Source organism: Etheostoma cragini, chromosome 11 (genome assembly GCF_013103735.1).
Source record: "Etheostoma cragini isolate CJK2018 chromosome 11, CSU_Ecrag_1.0, whole genome shotgun sequence".
NCBI lineage: Eukaryota > Metazoa > Chordata > Actinopteri > Perciformes > Percidae > Etheostoma > Etheostoma cragini.
The window spans coordinates 3,207,524-3,219,163 of NC_048417.1; the positions used below are offsets into that span (position 1 = coordinate 3,207,524).

General features: G+C 44.5%; 1 protein-coding gene and 1 long non-coding RNA gene across 2 annotated transcripts in view; one reads left to right on the plus strand and one right to left on the minus strand.

Moving 5' to 3' along the window:
- Nucleotides 1-8,066: 8,066 nt before the first annotated feature.
- On the minus strand, nucleotides 8,067-10,768 carry LOC117953125 (ADP-ribosylation factor-like protein 4C). Its single transcript, XM_034885924.1, has one exon. It carries the CDS (start codon nucleotides 10,090-10,092, stop codon nucleotides 9,514-9,516), a length of 579 nt encoding a protein of 192 aa, XP_034741815.1. The 5' UTR covers nucleotides 10,093-10,768; the 3' UTR covers nucleotides 8,067-9,513.
- The window catches only part of LOC117953143, a 38,569-nt gene continuing 35,477 nt past the window's right edge, over nucleotides 8,549-11,640 (plus strand). The window contains exon 1 of the long non-coding RNA XR_004658564.1: nucleotides 8,549-8,559. This is a non-coding gene — a long non-coding RNA (uncharacterized LOC117953143). The remainder of the gene's footprint in view (nucleotides 8,560-11,640) is intronic.

Consider the following 11,640-nt stretch of genomic DNA (forward strand, 5'->3'; position numbering starts at 1 on the left):
ACTTCCCTTTTTGGCACCAGTGCACAAAGAAGCGGAGCAGCGGAGGTCTGCCGAGATCATTTCACACCATCTGGAAGACGTCCACAGACCCCCTCGCCGAGCCCCACAACACTGCCCACACTTACATGACACAGAGTTGGATTAAAATTTCCTAAAATATTTCTTGACTCACTTTATGTTGTTCAGGTACTCAACATAAGCTACGCAACGGACTTAACTTACGTATGTAACTTTTTAACCCAACCAATCAGGATCTTTGCCTGAGCTGACTTCACAGCCATCACCTGTCACTGAGTACAAGGACATCTAATCCCGGGGAATTTCCCTCTAAACGTTATTGACAGGGTTCAATATTAACTTTTTCATCCACCAGCCAAGTGGTTATACGTTAAAATTTTACTAGTCACTCAACAGATTACCATTGCTTTTTTTTTGGCTGGAGGGTAAAGCAAATCTACCAGCTGGCTGGTAGATGGTGCTAATTTTTAACCCTGGTTATTAAGCGTGAGTGACTGAGTCAATGTGTCTTTTAAAATGGATGTTTCATAATTGCCAAATATAGAGGAACCTTATAGGCCCAGTCACACCAACATTTAAAAATGTTTCAATGAATCTGCCAAAATTAGTGGATTGGCTCATCGTAGGAGTGACTTTAATATGCACATTTATTTTCAACAAATTTTGAAAATGTGCCAAACGGACTTTGGTCCCTTGATTGAAATCTTTAGTTGAGTGCCAGTTGCGTCTGTTTCTGCTTCAGTTGTCTTCACCTGGCTGCCCAGCTGCACCTTGTTAGTCATTAGTCCCAGAGCTCAGCTTTCAGTTGTGGTCTGTTTGACTCTTACCTGTGGCATGTGTTGTCTGGGTGTTGATGCAAGCTTGTCTGGGTGACTGATCGCCTTCAGTCTCTTTGAATTCTTCACCAGTGAGTTCCAGTTTTTAGTTGAACCAAATCCACAGGTCAACATAATCACAAGTTTCCAAATGTTTTAAATGGCCTTCGATGTGTATAAATACATAAAGGTTTCTTTTTATAACAATGTAACCCCCGAAAAACACGCAGTGTGGTTATTAAGTGAGAAGAATGTGTTCTTTCTACCTCCAGATGATGGATGTTCACTGACAGCCTCACAGAGCTGCTGGTTGATTATGCAGAGTCTGACAGATCTGATAAAATGCATAATTCATCTACGCTGTACTAAGCAGGAAGCGAAAAGAAAGGGGAGTCATTGCCTGTGTGTGTGTGTGTGTGTGTGTGTGTGTGTAGATGAGTCCCTGTGCCAAGATGAATCGTCTGGACTTCCAGCGTCGGGGCCTGTGAGTCCCTGATGGACTCGTCTCCATATAGAGGCATGTTTCTGCTCTCAGACCACACTGAAGCAGCAGCAGGGCGACACATTCTTCAGTCTGCTCCTGAACACATCGCAGCAAACGGGTCATAAACCAGCACAGCACGATGCGTGGAAACACACGGTCTCAAAACGCATGTCAACAATGATACTTAAGAAGAACTGCTAAGTGTTTATATTGGAACCAATCAGACCCTCCGCAGACCCTCCGGATGTAGTCGCCCAGGCAGTGTTTGAGTCATGTCGCCGTCCACGCCGTGCCGACTGCGCACAACACAAGAAGCAAGAAACAGCTTCGTGTTTCTCTGGTTGCATTCACATCTGGCTTGTTTTGCTAAGTGTAAGGCAAGGCAAGGCAGGGCAGCTGTATTTGTATAGCGCATTTCAGCAACAGGGCAATTCAAAGTGCTTTAAACCAACAAAAAAAAAAGTTAAAAATAAAAAGCAGATAAAACACAAGAACAAACAGTTAAAAATAAAATAAGAGTAAAAGTTACAGTGCAGTATGAGAAATTAAACATTAAAGAAATAAATATCATCATTTAAAGAAAGGCAACATCAAAAAGAAAGGTCTTCAAGTGTGAGGGCTTATAGTCTAAGGTATACTTGGACATGGCCACTATAGCATAAGTAGCCTAGTTGATATTGAATCGCGTGCTTGTGAATTGGGAATCAAATTGATTTGGGATATCATTGTCGATGACCAGCCCTATCTGGTCCTGTTCAACGTCTTGCTTTCAGGCCGTTAGAGAGATAGCAGAGAGGCTGAAGGGGATCTGGCACTGCTGCTGGTGTGTATTGTTGAGAAAACAGTGACACATACCCACACATGCAGACAGTACAGTAGAACGGGGAGGAGGCAGAACAACACGAGCATGACCTATATATGCCAGGGACACAATGCACAGCTTATCAACCCTCTGAACACACAATAGCAGCTGCAGGAGCACGAAGGAGCTGATCCGCCAGGGACGGCCGCTCTCTGAGATCAACGTCCCACACAGTCACAGTCTTCAGCACGCTCGCTGAAACCAGAGATGCAAAGGAACCGAGACCATGTACTTTGTTCAAAACCCCTTTAGAGGAGACCATGTACTCTGTTCAAAACCCCTTTAGAGGAGACCATGTACTCTGTTCAAAACCCCTTTAGAGGAGACCACGTACTCTGTTCAAAACCCCTTTAGAGGAGACTATGTACTCTGTTCAAAACCCCTTTAGAGGAGACCATGTACTCTGTTCAAAACCCCTTTAGAGGAGACCATATACTCTGTTCAAAACCCCTTTAGAGGAGACCATGTACTCTGTTCAAAACCCCTTTAGAGGAGACCACGTACTCTGTTCAAAACCCCTTTAGAGGAAACCATGTAGCCTACTCTGTTCAAAACCCCTTTAGAGGAGACCATGTACTCTGTTCAAAACCCCTTTAGAGGATGTGGTTTGTTACTCAAATGTTGCATGTATCGTTTAGAGTTTGTAGCTTTACTAATTGCACTCGTTGTCCTTGTTGGTTGGGTCGGTTATGGTTTAGGCACAAGGAGAGGGATTGGTTATGGTTTGGCAAAAAATATCAGGATAAGCCAATCAGAGGTAGTGCTTAGCAATCTCTTTCTATTTGGGAGAGGGCCACGGAGGAGCATTACCATGCACACAATCTGGATTCTCGCGGGGTCACATGTCACTACAAAATCCATCTTGTCAAGCTTCTTGATTGTGTTTGTGTCCGGAGAGGTGTGTGTGTGTGTGTGTGTGTGTGTGTGTGTGTGTGTGTGTGTGTGTGTGTGTGTGTGTGTGTGTGTGTGTGTGTGTGTGTGTGTGTGTGTGAGTGACGGCTGCTGCTCTTTGTTCAAAACAACAATGGCAGATGTGACGGACAGATGGTTCATCCAATCACCTTCCAGGTACTTTCTTAGCGTGCCTGTCCGTTCACGAAGAGTTTCCAATGGCGGTTTCTCAGATAGTTCTGTGGAACAAACCGTCTGCAGCGTCAGGTTAGAAGAAACGGCGTCTCATTTCTCGTTTGTCGCCGTGACGACGGTCTGTTGGACAAATGGCCTCCCAGTCGAATGGCTACATTTTTGGTAATATTTGGGGACCGGATTAACCCTTGTATTGTTCCCCCGGGTCAAAAATGGACATTTTGACCAAACGTTTGACATTTTTGTCTCTTTTTCAGACATTTTCATTAGTTTTCACTAACACCACATTGCTACCACTAGTTTTACACTACTTTTTGGAAACCATGGTCAATAATCCTCATTTATATAGAATTGTACCAAAGATTTTAGTTAAAAAAGGCAGTAATTATTTTGACTACTAGTTAAGAGTAACGTACAGATGAGTTTCATCAGGAATGAAATTGATCAATTGTGATTGCAAAGAGTGTGTTTAAAAAAAAAAAATGGTAATTTGGTTAAAAAGATACCCAAATTTCAGTTATAGTTATTTTTTAAAGGGGTCAAATTTGACCTGAGGACAACAAGAGGGTTAATGAGCCTTCTGGACAATGGCATGGCACCTACAAGCTGAAATAGTACAGAGAGCTGTTGTCTCAGTGTGCCATAAAGAAACATTCTTGGTTAAAAGTTAACCAGGTTAACCAGGTTGATCCATCTCTCACTTGGGTTAACCCGGACTGAAGTGGCTCAAATGAAAGTGCACACACATGTAGACTCAGAGACACACCGAGCTGGTTTCCATAAACATGTCTCCCCAAGGAGACAATAAAAAAGACTCAAACAGAGTTGGCTGTGGCGTTTAAAAGCATTTACAGCGTCAGCTCATTTTTATTTTTTTTAATTCCAGCAGTGATTGTAGCAGCTCGGTAATCAGCAGTTAGTTTTGCTCCAGCAGAGACAGCTCTGTCCGTGCTTTAAGTAGATAATTGGAGAGCAGACGGAGACACCAACAGAGTCAGCAGGAGGTGGAGGAAGAGAAGGGGGGGTGGGGGGGGGGGTGGGGGGGTGAAATGCAGTCACCATCTTATCCTGGCTTGAAATCTTAAGCGCTAGAATTACGCTAACACGTAATGTTTGGGATGTCTTTTGATTAAAATCATGTACTCACCCTGGAAATCCAGAACAAATCCAAAAGATTAATGGTCTGGCATCGAGTAATGGAAGTCGCCCATCGCCAGTGGGACCAGTCGGACCAGTGGTGAAAGTGGGACCAGTGGTGCCAGTGGGACCAGTAGTGAAAGTGGGACCAGTGGTGAAACTGGGACCAGTGGGGCCAGTGGGACCAGTGGTGAAAGTGGGACCAGTGGTGCCAGTGGTGCCAGTGGGACCAGTGGTGAAAGTGGGACCAGTGGGGCCAGTGGGACCAGTGGTGCCAGTGGGACCAGTGGTGAAAGTGGGACCAGTGGTGCCAGTGGGACCAGTCGGACCAGTGGTGAAACTGGGACCAGTGGTGCCAGTGGGACCAGCGGTGCCAGTGGGACCAGTGGGGACAGTGGTGAAACTGGGACCAGTGGGACCAGTGGTGCCAGTGGTGCCAGTGGTGCCAGTGGGACCAGTGGTGCCAGTGGTGCCAGTGGGACCAGTGGTGAACGTGGGACCAGTGGTGCCAGTGGGACCAGTGGTACCAGTGGGGCCAGTGGTGAAAGTGGGACCAGTGGGGCCAGTGGGACCAGTGGTGCCAGTGGTGCCAGTGGGACCAGTGGGGCCAGTGGGGCCAGTGGGACCAGTGGTGCCAGTGGGACCAGTGGTGCCAGTGGGGCCAGTGGTGCCAGTGGGGCCAGTGGGACCAGTGGTGCCAGTGGTGCCAGTGGGACCATTGGGGCCAGTGGTGCCAGTGGGACCAGTGGGAGCAGTGGTGCCAGTGGGACCAGTGGGACCAGTGGTGCCAGTGGGACCAGTGGTGCCAGTGGTTCCAGATCAGATTCATCTTGAAGGTAATGAGGAACAACGTGTAGTGTTGTGTCCTCTGGGCGACTCGTTTCTCTCTTCTCACACGTATCTGTAGGGTTAGGGTTACACATTCACAGCCCCTGTGTGCAGTTGACAAAAGCCAGGCCTGGTTTCTGTAGACAGCGGTGGAAAACCAACGTAAACAAGGACGAGCTTCTCTGGAGGCGGTGTGTATTTGGAGGCTGTTGGTTTTCTTTACAGACCCCTCATGGAGTAACACATGTGGCCTTTGTAGCTTTTTTCCATCATGTTTCAAACTGACAAACGTGTCCGATGAAGAGAAGCACCATTAAAGCTCTATAATAAAGTAGATTTAGACAAGGTTAGGTTAAAGATTCTCGATAACTAAAGATGAATGATATGAAACGGTCATCACTTCCTGCCCCTAAGTGGGCGTGGCATCGTTTGAAAGTGCCGTGAACATTGTTGTGTGGATCGACGAAAAGACGTATTTGTATTATGTATTAATAATTTATTTTACTAAAAGGTATTTGCATATCTAAAAGACATACATACATACATATATATATATACACACACAGTTATATACACTATATATATATATATATACACACATACATACAGCTGGACATTGTGAGCCTATCAGGACAAGACAGCGAGCAAATAAATTAAAATGTGTTTCCAAAAGAAAGCTTTAAAATCTAAATTGATTAACAGTTATGAAGTCATTTGAATAAAATGTATATTGTTAAATGTATCAGTACTCAAGTGTGTGATTTCATATAATTTTGCTGGGTATCTGGGTGATTCCACGGGGAAAACGAAGCCTTGGTGAAGCCTATCCCTTTCTTTGGTTAGCTACAGTGGCAAATAGTGATAAATTATTGTTTCTCTGATGTATATTAACCGAAATAAAAACTCTATCATCATCATCATCATCATCATCAACCCCTGAATTTCCTTGTCGCCGTGAACACACACACACACACGCACAAACACGCATACACACACACACACGCATACACACACACACAGACAAACACACACACACACACACGCACAAACACGCATACACACACACACACACGCATACACACACACACACACACACACACAAACACACACACACACGCATACACAAACACACACACACACACACACCCTGTTTCTTAACTCACTGGGATGGGTCTTGCTGCGCTGTTGCCATAGCAACGTGCAGTGCTGAGATGGCAGGGCTTGCTCTGTTTCTTCTTCTTCTTCTTCTTCTCCTCCTCCTTTTCTGTGGGGAAGCCTTTCAGTCATTCTGAGCCTGCATGCTGTCGTTAAAATAGTTTTTACACATAGCGAGAGGCTTTTGTTTCTGTGATTAATGGGAGACGAAGGAAGAAAGACTAAATTCAGATTTTTTTTCCTTCTCCGATCTCTGCTGTTGTGCTTGTTAAATATTGGATCATTTTCACGTATTTGGGCCTGTTGTGTAACTAAATGAGTGATGTTCAACAACTCGTCTGGAAGCCAATCCCTTTTTTTCTTAATCATTGTTTTTAGGTGTTTTTATTTATCTTAATGTGAAAAGTTACTGCAGCTGTAACATAAATGTAATGGATGAATAATATAAAGCTTTGGTTGCAGACACGGGTCCATATTACACAGCATGCAGTTTAAAAAGTATAAAGAGGAGATTCAAACATACATAATAAATCCTTATTTACAAATAGGATGTAACAGCTTTGCAGAGGCTTCAGAGTTATTTTTGGAATTTATGGTCAATAAACCTCATTTATAGGAATTTATACTTAATGTTTGAGTTAGAAAAGCAGAAATTAGCAGAATTATTGAGACTAAAATTAAAGGAATGGATGTTGATGATAATCACAGACTGGAATATGTCGACTTTTACTCAGTACTATTTCAAAATCACTTCAATTATTTCTTCAAATGCTATCACATTGAATAAGACACCCAAAAATTAATGAAAGTAGAGATTTGTACTTCCCAAAGAGCGTTGTGTGGAATTTGACAATCTACCCCCTGAAGTCTGAGCACTTTCACAGTCAAAACATAACAATGCAAATGAGTAGTGAGTAAGAGTTAAAGGTTCATTTTGTTTACCTTCACAGAAGTGCTGATTTTACCACTGACAGACTCAGATTAATATTCTAAGTGTCTGACAACATCATGGAAAGGATTTCCAAGGAGGTCGGCCTTTCTGTTAAAGAATAAGATCCTTTATTTAAACTTTTAAACATTAGTAAAATTGTGTTTTCTGAACCCACCAGACTCCATGTAAATAAACAGTAAATTTAGCATCATAAAAAAATAAACTTCATTCAAAGTCGTTGTAAGTCTTCTTTTCACTTTTCCAACAATCAAAACTTTGGTTGAAATTAACACACAGTTTACTGATTTACATGTGAAGATACGTTGGCTTTACACACGTTTTTTTAAATGGAGTCTGGTGGGTTTAGCTCTAGTAACCTCAGAGCTGATTCTGGTTAAACAGAAAGGTCTCAAAGCTGTTTTAAAGGTCTCTCTCTGTAGAAATCCTTCCATAATGTTGTCAGACACTAAAAATATTAATCTGTCTGTCAGTGGCCAAACGAGCCCTTTAGTGAAGGTAAATACAAGCTGCACCAGTCCTATTAACTTAGATTGTAGCTCGTTTCTGCAGCGATCTCTCTCAATACTGGACCAATGTCAAAGGTTGTTGTTCCCATCCGTCACTTAGACACAAAAACAAAGGAAAATAGGCTCCATGTTGAAAACAAACAGTAAGTTACTCATGATTTTTGTTATGATTTGACACTTCTTTGACTACATGTAAATAAAGACCCAAATCATGGATTTTTTTAATCTTTTAATATTCCAAAAATACTTCAGTCTTAGTACATAAAGCACCTGGATCTGCTCTTCTATTATTACAGTGTTCTTCTCTACTGGTTGTTAGGAAATAAAAAGTGCAAAGTAGTGGACAGTCTGTCCAGTCAGTCCAGCACACGGAGGAGGAAAGGCTACGTCAGCGCTCCCACGGAAACCAACCGGCAGCGGGACGTCCCGACTGAAACTACACGGATCTGTCTGGTGAGCCAGGGGGGGCGCCAGGGACCCGAGGCCACGTGCAAAATCAAAACATGTGAAATCCGTGGGTGGATATGAAAACTACTACGCTGTAAAGAGTCCTCGGTGAGCTTCTTCAGAGTCCAAACTGTGTCCTGTGTCCTGTGTCCTGGAGAAAGCAGCAGATAAACAGGCCCGCCTGCTTCTATTTGCTCTTTCTCTCCATGCTGCACGTCTCAAACGCCGTTTCAAGTTTCTTCATTTGTCTTCTTTTTGGTTACACACGTGTTTGCAAGGAGCGTCATCCAGCAGAGCTTCACAGCGTCAACCTACGGGAGACCACTAGTGCCACATGTGGAAAAATTGAGTTTTCGGAGTTTAAAGTCATGACTTGTTAAAACTTGGTCTTTTTCTGAAATTTTTGCTGCTTTTTCAGGTTTTTTTTGTGCTTTTTTCAACATTTCTTTAGCTTTTTTCAGACATATTTTTCATATTTATTTTTGACACTTATTTTTTAAAGTTGTGTTGCCTTTTTTGAGTTCTTGTTGTTGTTGTTTTTTTAAAGTTTTTGTCGCTTTTTCAGGTTTGAATTTTCACCATTTGTTTTTCAATTGTTTTGATGCTTTTTCTCAGAATGTACATTTCCCAGAACCTCCTGAGATAGTTAGAGAGCCCCCCATGTTGAACCAAAAGTTATGCCCTTGCTTTAAACATAAATCTGAGTTTAGCTTCAAGTAAAGATTCTTAGAATAAAATCAGAAGTTTAGTCCGATGAATTGATTAGTTGTCAACTGTTAAATTAATCTCCAACGATTTTGACAATCAATTAATCGGTTTGAGTCCGTTTTTTAATGAAAGACAAGTCAGAATTCACTGATGTCAGCTTGTTAAATGTGAATATATTCTAGTTTATTCCCTCTTCAGTGACAGTAAACTGAACATCTTTGACTTGTTGACTAAATGAAACATTTGAGGACGTCATCTTGGGCTTTGGAAAACACTGATAGACTTTTTTTTCACTATTTTCTGATCAACTTAATAGTCAGAATTCTGACTTGAACCCTCAGACCTCAAATACATTTTCACATGTGACCCTGATCATCTCCCGTATCGAACAGCTTTAATCCAAACCATGAATCATTTGTCTTTTCTTCTTTAAATCACTGCTAAGTAGACCTGTGCAGGGCCACACTGGCAGAACCCGGAGAATTCCTTAAAAAAAACACTGTCCACAGCAGCCGTTACCGCTTCTTCTTCTGTTTCAGGGACTTTCTCCTCTTCAGGATCATCTCGTACAGTTTGTCCATGCCCTCTTGAAGCCCCTCGCCTATGATGGCGCACGCCGGCTGGATGTGGTAGGCAGTGGCGGGGGCCAGCTCATGCAGGGCCAGCTGCTTCTCAATGTCCGCCACCGCGAGCGACTTGGGAAGATCCTGCTTGTTGGCGATGACCAGCAGCGGCGTGCCCTGGTTCTCCGCAAACTTGGTGACTTTGTGCAGCTCCGTTTTGGCCTCCTCCAGCCTGTCGACGTCCACGGAGTCCACCACGTAAATGATGCCATCGGTGCAGCGGCTGTAGGACTTCCACAGGGGCCGCAGTTTCTCCTGGCCCCCGACGTCCCAGAAGTGACAGCTGATGCCCTTCGCCGTGCCGTTGCTCAGCTTGATCTTCTCCGTGTTGAACCCGATCGTGGGAACCGTGTTCACAAACTCGTTGAATTTGAGTCTGTACAAGACCGTGGTCTTCCCCGCAGAGTCCAGGCCCAGCATGACGATGTGAAGAGACTGGAAGGCAGAGACGTTGGAAAAGCTGTTGCCCATGTTGGCGTTTTTTCCCCCCACAGCAGCAGCTGGGAGTGTTTTTTTTAATCCAGGAGTGTGGGAAAAAAAGCAACTCTGGCGCTCAGGACCCACTCATTTGTTCTCTGTGTGGAGGCTGGGGTGCTGCTAGAGGTTGGGGGGGGGGGGGCGCAGGCCCCGGTGATCTCTGGGAGACTGATCGGCTCTGCTGTGACCCTCAGCAGCAGCAGCAGCAGCAGGGGACGCGGTGCGCCACGGCAGGACGCAGCGCGCCGTTCATTAGTATTCCAAGCACGCGCTCGCATCCATTTGGCCACGAAGAAGCTCCACAGTTACAGTTCTCCTGCAGGACAACGCTGGGAATGACACAAACCCACCCCCCTCCCCTGCCCTCCAGCCTGAAGGACTCCCTTCTGAGTCCTCTGCAGGGTGTCAAACACTTCCTCTGGAAGCTGCGCACAAAATATGTCCCTCTCTGGCGTTTTACTGCGCCCCGCCCCGCTCCTCTCCGCTGCTCGACCCGGTGGGGAAATCAATCTGGGAATAACATCCACGGATCCGTTCACCGGTTGGTGTCGTCGGGCTGCAGCTCTCCTGTCAGTCGCTCTCTCGGTCTCTCTCTCTCTCTCTGCCTGTTGTGAGGCTGACAAAACAAGACCGCAAAGCGAGAGGCGGCCCCGCTACGCTCCACCCCGCAGGGACTTGTGCCAATGAGCGCAGCAGCGCCGCGCGCACCCTGCTGCTGTGGTGATCCCGTTCCTCTGGATCATAGGCGTAGGGGTGGGGGGATGCAACAAGGGACATGCTGCCCTCCCCCACCCCACTCCACCCAACCACCCAACATTTAGAAGAGGTAGGTTTACATAATATGAAAAACAACCCCAAAAGAAAGAAAGAAAGAAAGAAAATAACCGTTTAGGGTGCTCACAACACGCAGCCTAAATATCCTTCTTACCTGTAAATACATGTGTCCAACCGATTTTAGACACCCCTATAGTGGACCAAACCATCTCAACCTTGCAGAGCACTTTTTAAAATAAAATAATAAAAGACATTTGCATCATACGTTGATGCAGAAAAGGCTCACATTGTGGAAAACATTCACCGGAATGCTTTAAATGTTCTGGGGTAACACCCCCGAGTTAGAATGTGTCTCCCACCCCCAATATTGAGAAGAGGTTTCTCCCCGTTAAAAAATATGAAAGACAACCCACTATCCAAAAGAGGTTAAACCGGGGCTAAAAAACCCCGTACGGAAAACTAGAAGCATGACTTTAGCTTCAGGAGCAAGATCAATAAAGATAGATGTATGTAGACATCAACTCTGGAGCTTCTCTCTCCACAAGGTCTCATTCTTTAACAGATTTATATTAAAAGAAAATCCCGAAACATGTGATGATGTTTTAAATAGACAGAAAGTTAAGAGCGATACAGGAGAACAAGTATTTCCTCATCGCATATAAAGACAGTTGCAACATAAGTTGTTGCATAAAAATTCACAAGAATGCCAGAAGTTAAGTGTTTGATGCTAGAGATTTTTTTTCTTGGGTGGGGGGGGGGGGGGGGGGG

Coding starts and splice junctions, on each gene's coding strand:
- LOC117953125 (XM_034885924.1), bottom strand. CDS start 10,092: ATGGGCAACAGCTTTTCCAACGTCTCTGCCTTCCAGTCTCTTCACATC.